Genomic DNA, 1,295 nt, shown 5'->3' with positions numbered 1-1,295 from the left:
ACTTTATTCTCGTAAAGAAATAAATGTTTCCCAGCCTGACGTCATAAAACATAAAGTACTTTAGCCAGAAACATTCAGCTCGTTATTTAAAAATCTGYATTTTTCCAAAACATCAGTTTGTTCAATCAGATCAGAGTTCACAGGTGTTTGAAATTAAAATGTGCCTCAGCCGATCGATCTCATGACGTATATGATCAATATTCATTTACATCACTTTTGGTTCCCCTGATTTAAACYAACAGGTTCAGATAAACTAACCGCCATCAGATTTAAACAAGTCCCGYTGAAACCGGTCCGTGAGGTTCCGAGGGGTTCTGATGGGCCTGTGGCAAGACGGCTCCGTTCTGTCGGGACACAGTTTACGSTACAACACGGATAAAAGAGTCCAGGAAGAACCTCCAACCTGGAGCTAATGGGCCGCCGGAACCCGTCCGCTGCCAGAATATTTCTGAACGAAACACAATAAGACTAATAAACTGATTAAAACGGCTTTTAGTTTTATTCTGTAATCAGTTTAATGTAGGTTATTGTGATTCTCAGCCAGTTTTCGGGTCAGACCTGAACTTGTGGTGCTATCCCGGTCCCGGTTCGGTTCGGAGCCGTCAGTCGGTTCCGGATCACTCACCTGCCTCMTCTTCATCCGGCTGTCTTCTCTTCTGTTTCCTCTCCCGGTTCTTTTCGGTCCTTTTCTGGATTTTCTTTCGGAGCAGCTTCATCTGAAGGTCCGCCATGGTTCCTCAACACGTGTGAAAAAATGTGAAGTCCAGGACCCCTCAGGACACCCGTTGCTGTGCCTGAGTAAAAATAGGCGCACAAGTAGACGTGTAAAAAGCAATTAAGCGATTAATCCCTTAATATTGTTTAAGGGTTTCCCTCTTCTTTTCGATTTTATTTCTTTTTTAAATTATTTTATTACTTTTGGGTTTTTTTACTTCTCATTATACTAAGTTATTGTTTATTCACCGTAAGAGATGGATTTTCTTAACGCTGGCTACAGATTTTCTGATATAATTAAGTGGTTGTATTCGTAAATGTTTACGATGTATTCGTTTAAAATAGTTATAAAGTACATTACACATTAATCTAAAAATGTTCGCTGTTGTTCAATGAAAATATATTAAACYTGTAAGTCTGCCTGAATAAAAAGATGCGCCCTGTTGCTCTGCTGAAGACACTACGGAGGCCCTGTAGGGACAKGGGAACATTTTTCTTTTGCGTTCCCTCTCAATATGCTGCCAATATTTGCTGCTCTATTTTGTACACAGTCACTAATGTCAATTTAAAATGTCAAATAT

The 1,295-nt window shown here is 40.0% G+C and overlaps 1 protein-coding gene across 1 annotated transcript in view; it reads right to left on the bottom strand.

Moving 5' to 3' along the window:
• The window catches only part of ddx18 (DEAD (Asp-Glu-Ala-Asp) box polypeptide 18), a 6,803-nt gene extending 5,654 nt beyond the window's left edge, over positions 1-1,149 (bottom strand). The window contains exons 1-2 of the mRNA XM_008403163.2: positions 626-1,149; positions 364-448 (exon numbers count right to left, since the gene is read on the bottom strand). Of these exons, the coding sequence (XP_008401385.1) occupies positions 364-448; positions 626-731 (191 nt within the window). The 5' untranslated portion in view covers positions 732-1,149. The remainder of the gene's footprint in view (positions 1-363; positions 449-625) is intronic.
• Between the last annotated feature and the right edge of the window lie 146 nt (positions 1,150-1,295).

This window comes from Poecilia reticulata, unplaced genomic scaffold (assembly GCF_000633615.1).
Source record: "Poecilia reticulata strain Guanapo unplaced genomic scaffold, Guppy_female_1.0+MT scaffold_308, whole genome shotgun sequence".
Lineage (NCBI taxonomy): Eukaryota > Metazoa > Chordata > Actinopteri > Cyprinodontiformes > Poeciliidae > Poecilia > Poecilia reticulata.
Note: the sequence above shows the minus strand (reverse complement) of the source record. Positions and strands in the feature narration are given on the sequence as shown.